This window comes from Scyliorhinus canicula, chromosome 2, assembly GCF_902713615.1.
Source record: "Scyliorhinus canicula chromosome 2, sScyCan1.1, whole genome shotgun sequence".
NCBI lineage: Eukaryota > Metazoa > Chordata > Chondrichthyes > Carcharhiniformes > Scyliorhinidae > Scyliorhinus > Scyliorhinus canicula.
In genome coordinates this window covers 98788387-98809214 of record NC_052147.1, presented here as the reverse complement: position 1 = coordinate 98809214, position 20828 = coordinate 98788387, and the positions used below count along the sequence as shown (strand labels likewise).

The following is a 20828-nucleotide window of genomic DNA, read 5'->3' as shown; positions in this document are numbered from 1 at the left end:
AGAAAGAATAGCCCTAGCAGAACAAAAAGAAAGAGAAAGGGAGATACAGATCAGGGAAAAAGATGAAGATAGAGGGTTTGAACTTCAGAAAATGGCCATGAAACATGACGGTCAGTTAAAATTGGCAGAAATAAAGGGAAACGTACAATTGGATGATAGTGATGAGGATAGTGAGAAAGCGCGTCAAAGGCGTGGTGGGGATCTATTTAAATATGTCCAAGCATTGCCAAGTTTTGACGAGAAGGAGGTAGAATCCTTTTTCATTTCATTTGAGAAGGTGGCTAAACAAATGAAATGGCCATAGAACATGTGGCTATCACTGATTCAAACAAAGCTGATAGGTAGGCTATCACTGATTCAAACAAAGCTGATAGGTAGGGCTAGTGAAGTGTTTGCATCACTACCGGAGGAGGTATCTGGGATGTATGAGGAGGTGAAAAAAATCCATCTTGGGTGCCTGAACTAGTTCCTGAAGCCTACAGACAAAGGTCTAGAAATTTAAGGAAATAATTTGGTCAGACATACATGGAGTTTGAAAGGCTCAAACAGAGTAATTTTGATAGCTGGATAAGGGATTTGAAAATAGACCAAACGTATGAAGCTCTCCGAGAAATTATACTTTTGGAGGAGTTTAAAAATTAAATTCCTGATGTAGTGCAAACTCATGTGGACGAGCAGAGGGTTAAAACTGCGAGGTTTGCAGCAGAAATGGTTTCCGACATCAGTTTCAACCTGTGAGGGATAGAAACTGGGGACATGAGAAATACTCAAGTGGTAAAGGTAAAGGTGATCTGATGGGAGATAATAAGGAGAGTGTACCTGAGACTAAAAAAAAAATCCAGGAGGGTGGAAGAGACATGAAAAGTTTCAAATGTTTTCACTGTAATAAACTAGGCCATGTGAAGTCACAGGGTTGGTGGTTGAAGAAAAGCACTGGGAAGGCTGATGTGGTAAAACAGAAGACACTGAGGTTTGTTAAAGTGGTAAAGGAAAGCCCAAGTGAAGTGAAGGAGGTGCAAAAGATTGTACAGCCTGATCAAGAGGTGATTGATAAGAAGGTGCCAGATCTCTTTAAATAATTTACTTGTGTGGGTAAAGTTTACTCGTGTGTATCAGGAGGAGCAGGTAAAGAAGTCAGAATTTTAAGAGATACGGGAGCTAGTCAATCTTTAATGGTAAGAGATGAGGTGTTATGTAGTTTGGGAAGAATGTTGCCAGAAAAGGTGGTAATATGTGGAATTCAGGGTGAGAGAGTAGTGTTCCATTATATAAGGTAAGGTTGGGAAATCCAGTGAAGAGTGGTGAAGTGGTAATAGGAGTAATAGAGAAACTATCTTGTCCAGGAATACATTTTGTCTTGGGTAATGTTATAGCTGGATCGCAGGTGGGAGTGATGCCTATTTCGGTTGATAAGCCAGTGGAAAATCAGACAACTGAAGTGTTGAAGGACAAATATTCTGGGATTTTCCCGGATTGTGTAGTAACAAGGTCTCAAAGTCACAGGTTAAGACAAGAGGAGAAATCAAAGAGTGACGATGAAGTTGAAGTGCAGTGATCAGAAACGATTTTTGATCAGAAGGTTGAAAAAGAACAAGAACAGGTGGAGGATGAGGCGGATATTTTTAGTTCAGGAAAATTGGCGGAGTTACAACAGAAAGATGTAGAAATAAACCGGATTTATCAGAAAGCATACACAGAAGAGGAATCTGTGTGTATACCAGAGTGTATACCGTAAAAGTGATGTCTTGATGCGAATATGCAGGTGGGTGAAAAGTTTGCAGAAGTTCATCAAGTCGTATTGCCGGTAGGGTATAGAAAGGAGGTGTTGCAAGTTGCACATGAGGTACCAGTGGGAGGTCATTTGGGAATAAGGAAAACTCTAGCTAAATTCCAGAAACATTTTTATTGGCCTGGACTGCATAAAGATGTATTTAAATTTTGTCAATCATGTCACACATGTCAAGTGATAGGGAAACCTCAAAGAGTGATAAAACCAGCGTCCTTAATACCCAATCCAGCATTTGAGGAACCTTTTACAAGTGTCCTAATTGATTGTGTAGGACCGCTTCCTAAAACGAAAAGTTGTATTCAATATCTTTTGACTATAATGGATGTGTCTACTAGGTTTCCAGAGGCCATTCCTGCATGTAATATTACAGCTAAAAAGATTGTGGAGGCGTTACTTAAATTCTTTACTAGATATGGACTACCCACAGAAATACAATTGGATCAAGGATCAAATCTTACCTCCAGGTTATTCAAAGAAGTTATGGAGAGCTTAGGAATAAAACAATTTAAATCAACTGCATACCATCCAGAATCGCAGGGAGTGTTAGAAAGATGGCATCAGAAAGGTGGCATCAGACATTAAAGACAATGTTGTTTATTGTCAAGATTATCCAGAGGATTGGGATAAAGGAATTCCATTCGTACTGTTTGTAATTAGAGATGCACCTTATGAATCAACCAAATTTAGTCCTTTTGAACTAATTTTTGGTCATGAGGTAAGAGGACCACTTAAATTGATTAAGGAAAAATTGGTGAGTGAGAAATCGGAAATTACATCATTTGATTACGTGTCAAATTTGAGGGAACAATTAAATAGTGCAGGTGAGTTGGCTAGACAACTTTTAAAAGTTCCACAATATGTGATGAAAATGATAGCGGGCACGAAATCCAAAGTTCATAGTTTTGCCAGTGGAGATAAAGTTTTAGTATTGTTACCAGTGGTGGGTGAACCTTTAAAAGCAAGGTTTTGTGGACCTTATCAGATTGAAAGGAAATCAAGTGACGTGAATTATGTGGTAAAAATACGAGATAGAAGTAAAACTCACGAGTGTGTCATGTGAATATGCTTAAAAGGTACTTTGATAGGGAAGGAGAGAAAAAGGAGGTTTTAATGATTCTAACTCAAAGTGACGAACCAAATCCAGATGACTGTGAATTTGACATACCTCAAAATAAATTGGAAAACGAGGATGTTCTTAAAAATTGGGATAAATTGTTGAGTTACCTTCCAGAGGAAAAACGGACTGACCTGAAAGAGTTATTGATATAACATGGGCAAGTTTGTAGAGACAAATTGGGAAGAACTAAAATGGCTATACATGATGTAAATGTGGGAACGGCTGTTCCGATCAAACAACATCCACACAGACTTAACTCTTTAAAATTAGCATAGGTTAACAAAGAGATTGAGAGATTGCTTAAAAATGGCATCATTGAAGTGGGTTCCAGCCAAAGGAGCTCACCCTTTGGAGCCTAAATGGATGGAACCTAAACCAGATGGTACCCAAAAGTTGTGGGTGGACGATTGAAAGGTTAATGCAGTTACAAGAATGGACTCTTATCCTATACCACGTTTGGAGGATTGCATTGAGAAAGTGGGACAATCGGCTTTTAGTTCTGAACTGGATTTACTTAAAGGTTACTGGCATGTACCTTTATCCGAAAGGGCGAAGGAGAGTTCAGCTTTTGTGACTCCAGATGGTATATACCAATTAAGTTATGCCATTTGGCATGAAAAACACCCCAGCCTCATTTCAACGGTTAACTAATAAAGTTGTTTCAGGATTACCCAATTGTGCGGTATACACCGACGATCTGTTAATTTTCAGCCAGACATGGAAAGAACATTTAAAACATCTGATGGAGTTATTCGATCGACTTCAGGCGGCGGGTTTGGTGATAAACTTGGCCAAAAGTGAATTTGGAGAAGGCCAAGTCATTTTCCTTGGCCATACAATTGGGCAGGGTCAAAAAGTCACCCGGGCTGTGAAACCAACATTTATTGAGGAGTTTTCAATACCCTCAAGACGAAGGGAAATAATGCGATTTCTCGGTATGAGTGGATTTGTTCGAACATTTGAGCAAATGTTTTGTAGCATGATTGCTCCACTGATGGACTTGCTGAAGAAACTTCAAAAATTTAAATGGACAGCGGAGTTTCGACATGCACTTGACTGCCTGAAAGCTGTTAGAACCAATGTTCCTGTGTTTGAAAATTACAAGGGACTCTGTGATCAGATTGAACTCAAGTATCGGACTTTAAAGAGACATGTCAAGGTGCAGAGAAATGGATGGATCGTGCAGACACCTTCTTGTTCAAAGAGACTGTCAATCGAAAAGGAGTTTCAGTTGGAGGAATAAGAACGGAAAAAAAAGGACTATGTTATTATACCTGTTTGCGGGTGTTGTTTTTTTGAAAAGAAAAAGTATATTTACTGTGTGCATTTCTTAAAGGATAGTGAAAAGTTGAAAAATGAAATCACCTTAAAGTTGATGGTTTATTTTTTTTTCTTTGGGGGGGAGGTAACATGTGAGAGCACCGTTTAAGAAATGGGTGTTTAAGAAATGTACCTTTAAGAAATGGGTGTTTATACAGTGATGTCAGAGCGTGGGTGGAACCGGGCTGTCTGGCAGCTTTTTACTTTCATTTTAGGCTGTTTGCTGCTGGGTGTGTTTTAGTTTCGTTTTCAGAGCTGGATAGCTGTAGTCGCAGCCAGAAGGGGTATTAGTCGCTCTCTCTATAATCTAAAGAATGTAAATCGATCTTTTGGTGATTTAAAACTAATAACTGCTCTCAGTAGTGACTTTAACCTGATGTGCTTCTGTTGAAAGTTTTTTTAAAAATCTTATGGATGTTAAAAGGACAGCTTAAGGATTACTTAGTGTTGTATTCTTTGGGGGTTGTATTTGAATTAATGGTTGCTAAGATGTTCACTAAGTTTTAAAAAGTTTAACTTGAGTTCATAGAATAAACATTGTTTAGCTTTAAAAAATACTTTTCCATTTCTGCCGTACCAGGCCTGTAGAGTGGGGCGTGTGCTCCCCCATACCACAATCTATTAAAAGTTGTGGGTCAGGTGAACTCCATGATACACTTTGGGGTTCTCTAAAACCTGGTCCATAACAATGTAAAATGCAAAAAATTTGAGGCCCCAGATCCCTTCAGGGTGCCCACATATATAAAGTTTTTGTTTTGTTTTTATAAATTTAGAGTACCCAATTATTTTTTCCAATTAAGGGGCAATTTAACATGGCCAATCCACCTACACTGCACATCTTTGGGTTGTGGGGGCGAAACCCACGCAGACACGGGGAGAATGTGAAAACTCCTCACGGACAGTGACCCAGGGCCGGGATTCGAACCCGGGTCCTCAGCGCTATAGGCAGCAATGCTATCCACTGTGCCACCATGCTGCCCACATATATAAAGTTGAACATATGTGCACCATGTTACATGCTTGTGTTTCTGCAAAATCAGAAACGTTGGACGCAGCTTGTGCGACTAATTAAAATAAACTTTAGAGGGAAGATTGCTAAGTATTTAGCCTTCTCTCCTTTTATTTTGAAATGGATCAATGGTCATCAATAAAATGTGTTAACGAGGAATCTCCGATGTCTAACAGGAGAAAACAACAGGATTTATTTTCAATCTCGTCCTGAGTGATGTGTAATAATATCATTTTCGTTTGTTTTCAGATGCCACTTCCATAATCCGTACCTTATTAAAAAAGCTCCAGAAGAAGATCTCAACCCCAAGGAGGTAAGCAATAATATGGGGAGAATTAGTGTGGGGGGAAGTCTCAGAACCCCAAGAGAATTATTGCACTTGGAGGGAGACAGTGACTGTACGTGGAAACCATTAGTGGCATCAGTGGAATAGCAATTGGTGTTTTTTTGGTAAGGTAGTTTTACATTGCTGGAAATATTAATTGGGAAGTCCTCAACTGAAATAGATTAATCTGCAGAGGGTTTCATTGGTTTTGTTCTTGTTGAATATCAAGTGACATTAGAAAGGTGCTTATTGGAAATTCTCCTTCCCACATTTTTTTTTCTGCTTTAGAAATCTAGCCCTTATCTCAGCAACCAAGTAAAAGCTCAGCTGAATGCCCTGGCGGTATATCGGACCACGCATACGGTAAATGAGAGACGGAGGCGCTCTGAGATGCGAGAACTCTTTGAAAAACTGAAGAGAACTCTGGGGCTCCGGAGGGAACAGAGAGCCTCAAAGCATTACATTCTCAAACAGGTTTGTAAAATTTGATATCAGGGAGGCATTTTAATGGTAGTGTTTACTTCTGGGTCTTGTTATCATTCGAGAACTTAACGCACTTGTAATAATTTCCTCTTCGAACATTTCAACAAAGATATTTTTTTTTTTATAAATAATTTTTATTGAAGTTTTTACAAAATACAAAATATAAACATCATAACTCTATTAACGTACACCCGCGGTAACACCCCGTAAACAATGCCCCCCAGCTGCAAAAGCAACTTCAAACGAAAGTTTTTTTTAAAAAAAACAGAAACCAAAAGACAGAGAAAAGAGAAAAAAAACAAGGGAGAGAGATAGCACCCTCCACAAACCCATGTGTACAGTTCTCCCCCCCCCCCCCACCGGGTTGCTGCTGCTGTCGGCCTATTTCCCTACCGTTCCGCCAGGAAGTCCGGAAAGGGCTGCCACCGCCTGAAAAACCCTTGTACTGATCCCCTCAGGGCAAATTTCACCCTCTCCAATTTAATGAACCCTGCCATATCCGAGATCCAGGCCTCCACGCTTGGGGGGCCTCGCATCCTTCCACTGGAGCAAGATCCTCCGCCGGGCTACTAGGGACGCAAAGGCCAGGACCCCGGCCTCTATCGCCTCCTGCACTCCCGGCTCCACTGCCACCCCAAAAATTGCGAGTCCCCAGCCTGGCTCGACCCTGGACCCCACCACCCTCGACACCGTCTTTGCTACCCCCTTCCAAAACTACCCCAACGCTGGGCACGCCCAAAACATATGGGCGTGGTTCGCTGGGCTCCCCGAGCACCTAGCACACCTGTCCTCGCCCCCGAAAAACCTACTCATCCTTGTCCCAGTCATGTGGGCCCTATGCAGCACCTTGAACTGTATGAGGCTAAGCCTCGCACAGGAAGAGGAGGAATTCACTCTCTCCAGGGTATCCGCCCATGTCCCCTCCTCAATCTCCTCACCCAGCTCCTCTTCCCATTTACCCTTCAGTTCCTCCACCAAGGCCTCGCCTACCTCCTGCATCACCCGGTATATGTCCGAGATCCTCCCTCCTCCGACCCACACCCCCGAGAGCATGAGAGAATGGAGGCAGCAAGGGGAACCCCTCCACCTGCTGCCTGGCAAACGCCCTCACCTGGATGTACCTAAACATGTTCCCCGGGGGGAGCCCAAACTTCCCCTCTAACTCCCCCAAGCTCGCGAACCTCCCCTCCACAAACAGGTCCCTCAACATCCTAACCCCTGCCCTGTGCCAGCCCCGGAATCCGCCATCAATGCTCCCTGGGACAAACCGATGGTTCCCCCGTATCGGGGCCTCCATCGAGCCCCCCATTTCTCCTCTGTGCCGTCTCCATTGCCCCCAAATTTTGAGGGTAGCCGCCACCACCCTGCTCGTGGTATACCTCGTTGGAGGGAGTGGCAACGGCGCCGTTACTAGCGCTTCCAGGCTCGTGCCCACACAAGACGCCGCCTCCATCCTCTTCCACGCTGCCCCCTCCTCGCCCATTACCCACTTACGCACCATCGCTGCGTTGGCCGCCCAGTAGTACCCACAGAGGTTGGGCAACGCCAGCCCCCCCCATCCCTGCCTCGTTCCAGGAACACTCTTCGAACCCTTGGAGTCCCATGCGCCCACACAAATCCCGTGATACTGCTGTTGACCCTCCTGAAAAAGGCCTTTGGGATAAAGATGGGGAGGCACTGGAACAAGAACAAAAACCTCGGGAGCACCGTCATCTTGACGGACTGCACCCTCCCCGCCAGTGACAGCGGTAACATATCCCACCTCTTAAACTCCTCTTCCATCTGCTCCACCAGCCTTGTGAGGTTGAGCTTGTGCAGGGGCCCCCAACTCCCAGCCACCTGGACCCCTAGGTACCTGAAGCTCTTCCTTGCCTGCTTCAGTGGGAGCCTACCAATCCCCTCCTCTTGATCCCCCGGATGCACCACAAACACCTCGCTCTTGCCCAGGTTCAGCTTATACCCCGAGAAACCCCCGAATTCCCCAAGGATCCTCATCACCTCCGGCATCCCCCCCACCGGGTCCGCCACATACAGCAGCAGGTCGTCCGCGTACAGTGACAATATATGCTCCCCCCCCCCACACCATGCCCCTCCAGTTCCCTGACTCCCTCAATGCCATGGCCAGGGGCTCAATTACCAACGCGAAGAGCAAGGGGGACAGGGGGCACCCCGTCTCGTTCCCCGATGCAGCCGAAAGTACTCCGACCTCCTCCTATTCGTGGCTACACTTGCCATCGGGGCCTCGTAGAGCAGCCTCACCCACCGAATAAACCCCTCCCCAAACCCAAACCTCTCCAACACCTCCCACAAGTACTCCCACTCCACCCTATCGAAGGCCTTCTCCGCGTCCAACGCCACCACTATCTCCGCCTCCCCTTCCACCGCCGGCATCATAATGACATTGAGGAGTCTTCGCACATTTGTGTTCAGCTGCCTTCCCTTCACAAACCCCGTCTGGTCCTCATGTATGACCCCCCGGCACACAATCCTCTTCTAGTGGCCAGGATCTTTGCCAGCAGCTTAGCATCGGCGTTCAGCAACGAAATCGGCCTATATGATCCACACTGCAGAGGGTCCTTGTCCCGCTTCAGGATCAAGGAAATCAGCGCCCGCGACATAGTTGGGGGCAAAGCCCCCCCCCCCCTCCCATGCCTCGTTAAAGGTCCGGACCAACAGGGGGCCCAACAGGTCCAAATACTTTTTATAGAATTCCGCCGGAAACTCGTCCGGCCCCGGCGCCTTCCCCGACTGCATGCTCCCTATTCCTTTGACAACCTCCTCCAACTCGATCGGCGCCCCTAGTCCCTCCACCCGCTCCTCTTCCACACTCGGGAAACGCAACCTGTCCAGGAAGCGCCCCATTCCACCCTCCTCCACCGGGGGCTCAGACCGGTACAGTTCCGCATAAAAGTCCCTGAAGACCCCATTGACCTCTACCCCCCTCCGCACCACCTTCCCGGCGCTATCCCTCACTCCCCCAATCTCCCTGGCCGTGTCTCGCTTCCGGAGCTGGTGCGCCAGCATCCTGCTCGCCTTCTCCGCGTGTTCATACACCGCCCCCTGTGCTTTCCTCCACTGGGCTTCCGCCTTTCTGGTCGTCAGTAGGTCAAATCTGGCCTGAAGGCTACGCCTCTCCCCCAGCAATCCCTCCTCTGGGGCCTCCGTATATCTCCTATCCACCTGCACCATCTCCCCTATCAGTCTCTCCCTCTCCCTCTGCTCCCCCCTCTCCCTATGGGTTCAGATGGAGATCAATTCCCCCTCATCACCGCCTTCAATGCCTCCCAGACCGTCCCCACCCGAACCTCCCCGTTATCATTGGCCTCGAGGTATCTCTCAATACACCCCCGGACCCTCCCGGCCACCTCCTCCTCTGCCAGCAGCCACACCTCCATGCGCCAGAGCGGACGTTGGTCCCTCTCTTCCCCCAGCCCGAGGTCCATCCAGTGCGGGGCATGATCCGAAATGGCAATGGCGGAGTATTCCACTTCCTCCACCCTCGACACCAGCCCCCTGCTCAGGACAAAAAAGTCAATCCTCGAGTAGGCCTTATGTACATGGGAGAAAAACGAGTATTCCCTGTCCCTTGGCCTCGCAAACCTCCAAGGGTCCACCCCCCCTCATCTGGTCCATAAATCCCCTCAGCACCTTAGCCGCCGCCGACCTCCTACCCGTCCGGGACTTGGATCGATCCAATGGGGGATCCAGCACAGTGTTAAAGTCTCCCCCCATGATCAGGCCCCCCACCTCCAGGTCCGGAATGCGGCCCAGCATACGCCGCATGAACCCCGCATCGTCCCAATTTGGGGCATAAACATCCACCAACACTACCCGCTCCCCCTGCAGCTTGCCACTCACCATCACGTACCTCCCGCCACTGTCAGCCACCACCTTCAACGCCTCAAACGACACCACCTTCCCCACCAGGATCGCCACCCCCTTACTCTTCTCGTCCAGCCCTGAGTGGAATACCTGGCCCACCCACCCCTTTCTCAGCCGGACCTGGTCCACCATTCTCAGGTGTGTTTCCTGGAGCATGGCCACATCCGCCTTCAGTCCCTTCAGGTGCGCAACTACTCGGGCCCTTTTGACCGGCCCATTCAGCCCCCTCACATTTCAGGTTATCATCCGGATCCGAGGGCTCCCTGCCCCCTTCCCCTGCCGATTAGCCATACCCCATCCCTTGCCCACCCCCGGCCAGCATCCCACGCTCTGCCAGTTTCCCACGGCGGCACCTCCCCCCCTCCAGCACATTTCAACAAAGATATTGATTGACCTGGCTGCATTAATTATTATTCTCTTTACTTTGCTTCAGACTGAAGGAGTCATGAGTTCTGCCAATAGCAGTGAAGGTGTGGGTTAGCATGGGGGAAACCCAGCAAGGCCTGGGATATCGAATCCCTCCTAATCATAAAGATTTATGATTATATAGACTGCGACCATGGAATATTAGTTAGATCTCAACCTGCCTTTTGCAAAAGGCTCATCAATAGGCTGATTCCTGTTTGTTGAAATTTGAATGGCTGAGAAGGTAGTTCTCGTTGCTGGATCACAGTATTTTAACACCCCCAAGCCTTCGCTCTTGTGGCAAGGGTTTGTTAAAGTTGAGATACTTTTGTCTATTCTGTGCAGTGCACATGGGAATAAAATACTTCTGTGGTCAATCCCACCAGGTCTGATAGCATCTGTGGAGAGAAAAGGGAGCTAACGTTTTGAAACAAGAGAAAGGTGCTTGGTCAGGAATTATGTAATTTTACCTGAAGTGACAAATCAGCTGTGTAGTGACTTATTACAATAGATGGAATATTTTATGATAATTTCTGTGTTTTAGGCATTTTCCGAAATCCAGAATCTGCAGGATCACTCTGATCGTCTAACTGCTGAGAGAAGCATCCAGGCGCGTAAAAGGGACTTGCTCATTCGAAAAGTCTCCCTCTTGACAGGTAAAATCTAGTTGCAACTCTCAGTAATGGCAGAAAACGCAGTTGGAAACAATTTATCTTGCATCTACACTGGGTAGAAAATGCCTGACACACATGGTTGTGGAGGACATTCGAGTTATTTGTGTCAAAAGAAGTTCCAAGAGTTTCGACAGAATGCCTCTTGCTTGTACTTGCAGTAAATTATGAGACCTGTCATTCTTGCGCAGTACGACACTGGGGTACACTTTTGCAGTCCCAAAGGCTTGACCTTGCAAGCTGCTGGCGAGTTTAAAAATGACTGGGTTGAATGGGTGGCAGGACATAGCTGGGAAACTTTCCATATTACCACCTCCTCCAATTAGTTGTTTAATTGTCCACCACCATTCACAACTGGATGTGGCAGGGCTACTGAGCTTGGATTTGATCAGTTAGATGTTTCCTTACCTAGCTCTGTGTTATTGCATGCAAGGAGTCCTGTGTTGCAGCTTCAGCAGGTTGGTGTTCCTGGTACTGCTCTTGGGCATGCTTTTCTGCATTCTTCATTGAACCAGGCTTGACTACTTGGCTTGATGGCAATAATAAAGTGGGGGATATGCATGAAGTTACAGATTGTGGTTGAATATAATTCTGCTTCTGCAGATTGCCTACAGCACTTCAAAGATGCCAGTTTTGAGTCGCTAGATCTGTTCAAAATCTCTCCCATTTAACACCATGCTAGAGCCACATGACTAATGGCATGTAGCCTCAATGTGAAGATTTGGCATTGTCCCCACAAGAACGGTGGGTTGGTCACTCCTGCCATATCGAATGCATCTTCAACAGATAGATTGGTGAGGATAAGGTTAAATAGGTTCCTTCCCCCTTGTTGGTTCCCTCATTACCTGCAGCAGACTCCGCCTAGCAGCTTTGTTCTTTAGGACTTGGCCAGCTCGGTCACGTTCCCTTGCAGATTATTTCAAGCTGAGTTATTTCCCACATTTTCTGTTTTTATTTCAGACTTTCAGCATCTCCACGGTATTTAGCTTTTGAATATTAACTTTACCCCAGTACATGAAAATCTGTTTGAATTTTGTATAGATACTAAAGTAATTCTCTCTTAGCTCTGTCCTGTTCTTTTATGTTGTATGATATATGCCTGATTATTCAGATCAAATTACACTAGTACACTAGCCAGATTAATGCCTTCCTCAAAGTAGTGGGCAGAGGAATTGTATGTGTTTTGATCAATGATGGCTAATCTATGTAATTTAAAAAAAATAAATTTAGAGTACCCAGTTCATTTTTTCAATTAAGGGGCAATTTATTATGGCCAATCCATCTACCCTGCACATCTTTGGGTTGTGGGGGCGAAACCCACGCAAACACGGGGAGAATGTGCAAACTTCACACAGTCAGTGACCCAGGGCCGGGATCGAACCTGGGACCTCGGCGCCGTGAGGCAGCAATGCTAACCACTGTGCTGCCCCTGCTCATCTATGTAATGATGCATCCACTACAGTAGTATTTGGTCATGCATCAATGCTACATCATTTGATTACAAGACTTAAAACACACTTGCATTTTGGATCTCGTAGCATTTAAGTTTACAATTCAAATGGAACTCAAATGCTAAGATACAGGCAAGGAGCAACACCACTCAGGATTTGAGAAAGGAATCATATCAGTTCAAATAAGATTTACTTTTACTGTATTAATTTTAGTCATTATGTGCCCTATTTTTAGGGAAGACTGAGGAGGTTATTTTGAAGAAATTGGAGTGCATCTGTGCCAAACAGAGAGCATTGGATGTTCAGAAGAAAAGCAACGTGCAGAAAAAAGCTGGTGCAGGAAAGCAGAACAGCAGCAGTTGGAGGAAAGCATCTAATTCATCTGAAACTATAGATGCTCTCCAGAAGGTGGCAATGAGTTTGCAGATCCAGAAACCACCAAATGTCACTGTGCTAACAAGTGGGCAGGACCTGGTAGCCAAGGCCGGCAAACCTCTTATTCTCAGTAGGAAACGGTCATCACCGGCTTCACGTATGTAACTTTGCCTTCTACATAACAGTGTTTCAATGTTGTAGTAATGGACACTGATGTCCATCTAATGGAGGTGATGGGGGTCTTGTTTGTTGGCTAGAGAGCCTGGATTGCCACTTTTAGGAAAGGCTCGTCATATCATGTGCCACTAGGGACTTAACTGGCAGCAGCAAGGCTCTTCTTGGGATCATGGACCCTGGAAGCAAAAGCCCCACTGAGAAATGCTGGCCAATCAGAGGCTAGCAGTTCCATCAAATGGTAGCGCCACTGGGTAGGCGATGGCTGCTGGCAGTATGACAACCCTTGGCTCGTTGCTATAAGGGGGTCTTGGGGAAGGGGTGGGTGAGGGGCTTGGCAGCAAGTGCATAGTGTGGCTCTCAGCAGCCCCCCCTTCCCAAAGCACTACCTTTTCTGGAACATTGGGGGCCACTCTATGCAGAATGAATCCTTTGTTGCTACCGTTGCATTTTATCTGCAATCTTTTGCAACAGAGTAACATGTAAAATTTCATATAACTGGGAGAAGACTTATTCAGCTCTGAAGTTGTACTGAGGTCACTGGCTCCCATACTTGCAAAGGCTTCTCATCTGGACAATCTGATAATGTTTAGTTCACATTTGTGCAATGAAATCGTTTTGGCAATGGTGTTGAAATTTTTGGGGGGCTTCATCTTGAATGGCACTTTCCACTTGAAGATTCCTGTGTTTAATTTTTTTTTGGTTGTTCAGAAAGATAAGTAAAGAACAGACACGTGGACCGGGACATAATTAGTTAAGTTAAAAAATGAAACTAGGATACAAACGTGATCTTTTTAAAAAAAAAAAAAAATTTTTATTGGAATTTTTTACAGAAAATATAAAAATATAACAACAAATAATAATATGCAACAAACTACCCCATAACAACCGTAACACCTCCCAAACCGTATCAACACATGTATCCCATCCCCCCCAACCCCAACAACAGAACTTAACCATAAATTTAAATTAAATAAATCAAATTTAAATAAAATAAACAAACATAGTCATCGTCTCTCCCCCCCCCCGGGTTGCTGCTGCTACTGTCCCAGTACCCTATCTTTGAGCCAGAAAGTCGAGGAAAGGTTGCCACCGCCTGAAGAACCCTTGTACCAATCCTCTTAGGGTGAATTTGACCTTCTCTAGTCTAATAAAACCCGCCATGTCGTTGATCCAGGTCTCCACACTTGGGGGCCTCGCATCCTTCCATTGTAGCAAAATCCTTCGCCGGGCTACTAGGGACGCAAAGGCCAGCACACCGGCCTCTTTCGCCTCCTGCACTCCCGGCTCCACCCCAACCCCAAAAATCGCGAGTCCCCATCCTGGTTTGACCCTGGATCCCACCACCCTTGACACCGTCCTCGCCACCCCCTTCCAGAACTCCTCCAGTGCCGGGCATGCCCAGAACATATGGGCATGGTTCGCTGGACTCCCCGAGCACCTGACACACCTATCCTCACCCCCAAAGAATCTACTCATCCTCGTCCAAGTCATGTGGGCCCTGTGCAGCACCTTGAATTGAATGCGGCTAAGCTGCGCACACGAGGAGGAAGAATTAACCCTCTCCAGGGCATCAGCCCATGTCCCGTCTTCGATCTGTTCCCCCAGTTCCCCCTCCCACTTAGTTTTCAGCTCCTCTACTGACGCCACTTCCACCTCCTGCATAACCTTGTAGATATCGGATATCTTCCCCTCTCCGACCCAGACCCCTGAAAACACCCTGTCCCTCACCCCCCTCGCGGGAAGCGCAGGGAATCCCTCCACCTGCCGTCTAGCAAATGCCTTTACCTGCAGATATAGAACAGTACAGCACAGAACAGGCCCTTCGGCCCTCAATGTTGTGCCGAGCAATGATCACCCTACTCAAACCCACGTATCCACCCTATACCCGGAACCCAACAACCCCCCCCCTTAACCTTACTTTTTAGGACACTACGGGCAATTTAGCATAGCCAATCCACCTAACCTGCACATCTTTGGACTGTGGGAGGAAACCGGAGCATCCGAAGGAAACCCACGCACACACGGGGAGGACGTGCAGACTCCGCACAGACAGTGACCCAACCGGGAATCGAACCTGGGACCCTGGAGCTGTGAAGCATTTATGCTAACCACCATGCTACCGTGCTTCCCCTTGAACATGTTTCCCGGGGGGAGCCCAAATTTCTCCTCCAACTCCCCCAGGCTCGCAAACCTCCCGTCGATAAACAGGTCCCTCAGCTGTCTGATGCCCGCTCTGTACCAACCCTGAAATCCTCCATCCATGTTCCCCGGGACGAACCTATGGTTCCCCCTCAACGGAGCCTCCATCGAGCCCCCCACTTCTCCCCTATGTCGCTTCCACTGCCCCCAAATCTTGAGGGTAGCCGCCACCACCGGACTCGTGGTATACCTCGTGGGAGGGAGCGGCCACGGCGCTGTTACCAGGGCCCCCAGGCTCGTATCCCCACAGGACGCGCTCTCCATCCGTTTCCATGCTGCCCCCTCCCCCTCCATCACCCACTTGCGCACCATCGACACGTTGGCCGCCCAGTAGTACCCCGAGAGATTGGGCAACGCCAGCCCTCCCTATCTCTACCCCGTTCCAAAAAGACCCTCTTCACCCTCGGGGTGCCATGCGCCCAAACAAAGCCAATGATGCTGCTGGTCACCCTTTTTAAAAAGGCCCTAGGGATAAAGATGGGCAAGCACTGGAAGAGGAGCAAGAACCTCGGGAGAACCGTCATTTTGACGGACTGCACTCTACCCGCTAACGACAGCGGCGCCATGTCCCACCTTTTAAATTCCTCCTCCATCTGCTCCACTAGTCTGGTGAAGTTAAGCTTATGGAGAGTCCCCCAACTCCTGGCCACCTGCACCCCCAAGTACCTGAAACTCTTCACTGCCCTCCTAAAAGGGAGCCTCCCAATTCCCTCCTCTTGATCTCCCGGGTGCACTACAAATACCTCGCTCTTTCCTAAATTTAGCTTATAGCCCGAGAAGCCCCCAAATTCCGCTAACAGCTCCATCACCCCCGGCATTCCCCCCTCTGGGTCCGCCACATACAACAGCAGGTCGTCCGCATTCAGCGATACCCGATGTTCCTCCCCACCCCTCACCAAACCCCTCCATCTCCCTGACTCCCTCAACGCCATAGCCAGAGGTTCAATCGCCAGTGCAAAGAGCAAGGGGGACAGGGGGCACCCCTGCCTGGTCCCACGATAGAGCCTAAAGTACTCCGATCTCCTTCCATTTGTAACTACACTCTCCATTGGAGCCGCGTAGAGCAGCCTCACCCATTTGATGAATCCCTCCCCAAATCCAAACCGCTCCAGCACCTCCCACAGGTACCCCCACTCAACTCTATCAAATGCTTTCTCTGCATCCAGCGCCACCACTATCTCCGCCTCCCCCTCCACTGCCGGCATCATGATAACATTTAGCAGTCTCCGCACATTCGTGTTGAGCTGTCGCCCCTTGACAAATCCTGTCTGATCTTCGTGTATCACCTCTGGCACACAATCCTCTATCCTGGTGGCCAGGATCTTCGCCAGCAACTTAGCGTCTACATTGAGGAGCGAGATAGGCCTGTATGACCCACACTGCAAGGGGTCCTTATCCCGCTTTAGGATCAAAGAGATCAGTGCCCGCGACATCGTCGGGGGCAAAGCCCCCCCCCCCCCTCCCATGCCTCGTTGAAGGCTCGTACCAGCAGGGGGCCCACCAGGTCCGCATACTTTTTGTAAGATTCCACCGGGAACCCGTCCGGCCCCGGGGCCTTACCTGACTGCATTTATCCAATCCCCCTGACTAGCATCTTCAGCTCTATCGGCGCCCCCAGCCCCTCTTGAACCCTTGGGAAACATAGCCTGTCCATGAAGCTCTCCATCCCCTCTCTCCCCATCGGAGGTTCCGACCGGTACAGTTCCTCGTAAAAGTCCCTGAAGACCCCGTTTACTTCTGTCCCCTTCTGCACTACATTTCCACCTTCACTCCACCAATTTCCCAAGCCGCATCCTGCCTACGGAGCTGATGCGCCAATATCCTGCTCGCCTTCTCCCCATACTCGTATACCGCGCCCTGCGCCCTCCTCCACTGTGTCACCGCCTTTCTGGTGGCCAGCAAGTCAAATTTAGCCTGCAAACTGCGCCGTTCCCCCAGCAACCCTTCCTCCGGTGCCTCCGCATATCTCCTGTCCACATCCAGGAGCTCCCCCACCAGTCTCCCTCTCCTTCCTCTCCCTCCTTTCCCTGTGTGCCCGGATGGAGATCAGCTCCCCCCGGATCACTGCTTTCAGAGCCTCTCAGACCATCCCCACCCGGACCTCCCCCGTGTCATTGGTATCCAGATACCCCTCAATGCTTCTCCGAACCCTCCTACACACCTCCTCATCCACCAGCATCCCCACATCCAGGCGCCAGAGCAGGCGCTGGTCCCGCGCCTCCCCCATCTCCAGATCAACCCATTGTGGAGCATGGTCCGAAATCGCTATGGCTGAATACTCGGCATCCTGCACCCTTGGAATCAATCCCCTGCTCAGGACAAAAAAGTCTATCCGGGAATAAACCCTGTGGACATGAGAGAAAAAGGAATATTCCCGCGCTCTTGGTCTCCCAAACCTCCAGGGATCCACCCCTCCCATCTGGTCCATGTATCCCCTCAGTACTTTGGCCGCTGCCGGTCTCCTACCCGTCCTTGAACTGGACCGGTCCAGTGTGGGATGCAGCACTGTGTTAAAATCTCCCCCCATGATCAGGCCCCCTGCCTCCAGGTCCGGAATGCGGCCCAACAAGCGCCTCATGAAGCCGGCATCATCCCAATTCGGAGCATATACATTAACCAGCACCACCTTCTCTCCCTGCAGCCTACCCTTCACCATGATATGTCTGCCCTCCTTGTCCAACACCACCTCAGCCGCCTCGAACGCCACCCTCTTCCCCACCAGAATCGCCCCGGTTCTTCGCGTCTAATCCTGAGTGATAAACCTGCCCCACCCACCCCTTCCTCAGACGAACCTGGTCCGCCACCTTCAGGTGGGTCTCCTGGAGCATAGCCACGTCCGCCTTCAGCCCCCTCAGATGAGAAAATACCCTGGTTCTCTTAACCGGCCCATTCAGCCCCCTCACGTTCCAGGTAATCAGCCGGATCAGATGGCAACCCGCCCCCCTCCCCCGCCGGCTAGCCATAGCTTATCAAATGTTCGCCCCAGACCAGCACACCCCGCCCGACCTGTTCCCCATGGCGATAATGCCTCTCCTCTTCCCCCCCGGCCCTCACCAGCTCCTTCCTGGTCATTCCAGCAGCAACCCGGTATCTCCCCCCTCCCCACCCCACAGGCTAGGACCCCTCTTAGCCGCGACGCACCCTCCATAGTACTTCCTTGAGTCAGCTGACTTCTGCAGCTCCCGCCAACGCCCATCCCCTCCCGGCATGGGGTCATCCCCCTCCTGCCACACCTCCTTGGCACCGCTTCAGCGCGGGAAAGAAGACCAGTAGAGGCCCCGCCCCCACCGCCAGCTCCACCCCCCCTGCCCCGCAGCATGGGAAACCAGAGGAAAGCCTGCGCTTTCACACTGCCACACCCCACCCTTCTAATACAGTTCCCCAACATCCAGTTTCACCCCAACCCCCAGCCCCGTACAGAAGAGAACATATAAAACACAAACCCCCAACATTCCCCACCTAACCCACGACCATACCCAACAGACAGACCCACCCGTAAACAGAGCAAAAAGAAAAAAACCAACATACACAACACACATGTCGAAGTTAAAAAAGTTGAAAAAACTGCAACAGCGAAAACAGCAACAGCCATAGTATGTCCCCAGACCCTAGTTCGAGTCCAGCTTCTCCGCCTGTACAAAGGCCCACGCCTCCTCCGGGGACTCGAAGTAACGGTGCCGGTCCTTGTACGTCACCCACAGGCGCGCAGGCTGCAACATTCCAAACCTGACCTGCTTGGCATGAAGCACCGCCTTCGTCCGGTTGAACCCGGCCCGCCGCTTAGCCACCTCCGCACTCCAGTCCTGGTAGATCCTTACTACCGAATTCTCCCATTTACTGCTCCTCTCTTTCTTGGCCCAGTGCAGCGCACACTCCCGGTCACTGAATCGGTGGAACCGCACCAGCACCGCCCTCGGGGGCTCATTTGCCTTGGGCCTCCTAACCATCACTCTGTGAGCTCCCTCAGCTCCAGGGGCAAATGGAAGGACCCCGCTCCCATCAACGAGTTCAGCATCATAGTCACATACACCGGGAGGTCCGACCCCTCCAGCCCCTCCGCCAGGCCCAGGATCCTCAAATTCTTTCGCCTTGTGCGAACGTCCAGCTCCTCCAAGCGGTCTTGCCACTTTTTATGAAGTGCCTCGTGCAACTCCACTTTCCCCACGAGGACCACGGCCTCCTCCTCCCTTTCAACGGCCTGCTGCTGCAACTCCCGAATAGACACCTCCTGGGCCGCCTGTGTCCCAAGCAGCTTGTTTGTAGTTGCATTCATGGAGTCCAGCAACTCAGCCTTCAGCTCCGCAAAACAACGCAGGAGAGAGGCCTGCTGCTCCTGCGCCCACTTCCACCAGTCCTCGGGTGTCCTGCCGGCTGCCATTTTGTTCTTCTTCCCCCGTTTTTTTTGGGGAGCTGCTGCAGCTTCTTCCTTCGTCCCCCTCTGGGTGAGCACCATAAATTGTGTGGAAAGCTCCTCCAGACACCTTCCCCCACCGGGATGCGTTAAAACAGCGCCGTTTGGGGCCCTCAAATCGGCCCAAAAGTCCCTAAATAGCGGGAGCTGCCGAACGTGCGGCTTAGCTCCGCATAGCCGCAACCGGAAGTCTCCAAACGTGATCTTCAATTTCAGACAATGCATTGACAGCCTAGAGAAATGGCAAGTAAATTCAGAAGTAGTTTTGATTAAAAAGAGATGCACCATTCCTGGATCACAAACTCACATTGAATAACCTGCTAACGCACAGGCACATGTTACGGTAGGACTGCATAGACTGGTAAGTCAGCAAGGAATAGGTGTGTTCGAGAGAGGAGGAGGGACAATAATTGAATAAAATAAAAAGGGAAGGAAATTATATTTGGAAACGAGATGAAAGAGGGTTGGCTGCCAGACAACAACATTTTATATGGGTCTTATCGAGGAGTGCGAGAGAGGATAAACTCTGTGTTAGCAATGCAACATTCATTATTAGGCTGTTTCTATTTTTTTTTTGCCAGAATCTCCAGCCTCTTCTGTCCCTCTGACTCCTGAGAATTTGCTGATGACACCACAGGGTCAGGTTCTGACTTTAAAGGGCCCTCTTGTTTCTGGTGAAACCCCACTTTTCACCACTGAGGGTCTCCAACATGGAAACCAGCTCATACCCACGGACGGTGACACTACTGGGACAAGTATTGCAGGTAATACAGATGACATTGCAAATGTGTGTTGCAACAATTAAAATGGTGTGACTGAGGAACAGACAGAACAGTGGCTTGGTGCTTCTATCTCTAGGATCTGGGGCGGGATTCTCCCCTACCCGGCTGGGCGGGGTGTCCCGACGTAGCGGAGTGGCGCCAAACACTCCGGCGTGGGCCTCCACAAAAGTGCGGAATTCTCCGCCTTCGCCGGTTCGCGCATGCGCCGTGCATCAGCTGCCGCTGACGTCACCACTGGCGCATGCACGGTAGGGGGGTTCTCTTCCGCTTCCGCCATGGTGGAGGCCTTGGCGGCGGCAGAAGAAAAAGAGTGCCCCATGGTACAGGCCCGCCCGCCGATCGGTGGGCCCTGATCGCGGGCCTGGCCACCGTGGGGGCACCCCCCGGGGGCCCGCTCGCACCGCCGATCCCGCCGCCACCAGAGGTGGTTCA

General features: G+C 49.4%; 1 protein-coding gene across 1 annotated transcript in view; it reads left to right on the top strand.

Annotated features, from left to right (window-relative positions):
• Positions 1-20419, top strand: part of LOC119962263 (MAX gene-associated protein-like) — a 151952-nt gene extending 131533 nt beyond the window's left edge. The window contains 5 exon segments of the mRNA XM_038790254.1: positions 5485-5548; positions 5849-6034; positions 10875-10986; positions 12688-12984; positions 20196-20419. Coding sequence (XP_038646182.1) covers positions 5485-5548; positions 5849-6034; positions 10875-10986; positions 12688-12984; positions 20196-20419 — 883 coding nt within the window.
• Positions 20420-20828: the final 409 nt, after the last annotated feature.